The 566-nt window shown below is 40.5% G+C and overlaps 1 protein-coding gene across 1 annotated transcript in view; it reads left to right on the forward strand.

The window, feature by feature from the left end:
* The window catches only part of ints13 (integrator complex subunit 13), a 7606-nt gene that overhangs the window by 6089 nt on the left and 951 nt on the right, over positions 1–566 (forward strand). The window contains 2 exon segments of the mRNA XM_020599652.1: positions 1–69; positions 168–298. The exon segment at positions 1–69 is cut by the window's left edge and continues 34 nt beyond it. Of these exon segments, the coding sequence (XP_020455308.1) occupies positions 1–69; positions 168–298 (200 nt within the window).

Below are 566 nucleotides of genomic sequence, written 5' to 3' on the forward strand. Positions count from 1 at the left end.
GAGGGAAGACAGGGCAGAGAAAAATAGCAGCAAGGACACAAATGACAAAAGCTGGCAGGACTCGGAGAGGTCAGTGGTGCTTGGATGTGAATATCGTGGCCTTTGGATGGGACAGTTCACTTTTATGTTCTCATATGCCACATTGTCTGTTTTTTTTTTATCTGAAGGCTAAAGGGTTTGCTGGATAAAGAAGATCAGGAGTCAGAGGTCATCAAGGATTCCCCAGACTCTCCAGAACCACTCAACAAGAAGCCTCGTATGTCCACAGAGGAGATTCAGCCTCCAGAGAGAGCAAAAGGTGCCTCTTTGTATTTTCTCTGTTTAGAATAGTAACCAGCCCAGAAGTGTTAGTTGGCTCTAAACATACGAGTCAGGTTTTTCTTAGTTTTCAAATTATTTTATGATCTGGCAATATCACAATGGACATGATTTTGGTTAGCTTGGTCAAAAATAGGCAACTGTGATGTTTGATGCTGTAGATTCTGATATCTGAAAGTAAAACTGTATAAATGTACAGAGCCTGTAATGTGCTACTGGAATAATAACACATTGTTACAGTGATAAAT

This window comes from Monopterus albus, unplaced genomic scaffold, assembly GCF_001952655.1.
Source record: "Monopterus albus unplaced genomic scaffold, M_albus_1.0 scaffold41.1, whole genome shotgun sequence".
Lineage (NCBI taxonomy): Eukaryota > Metazoa > Chordata > Actinopteri > Synbranchiformes > Synbranchidae > Monopterus > Monopterus albus.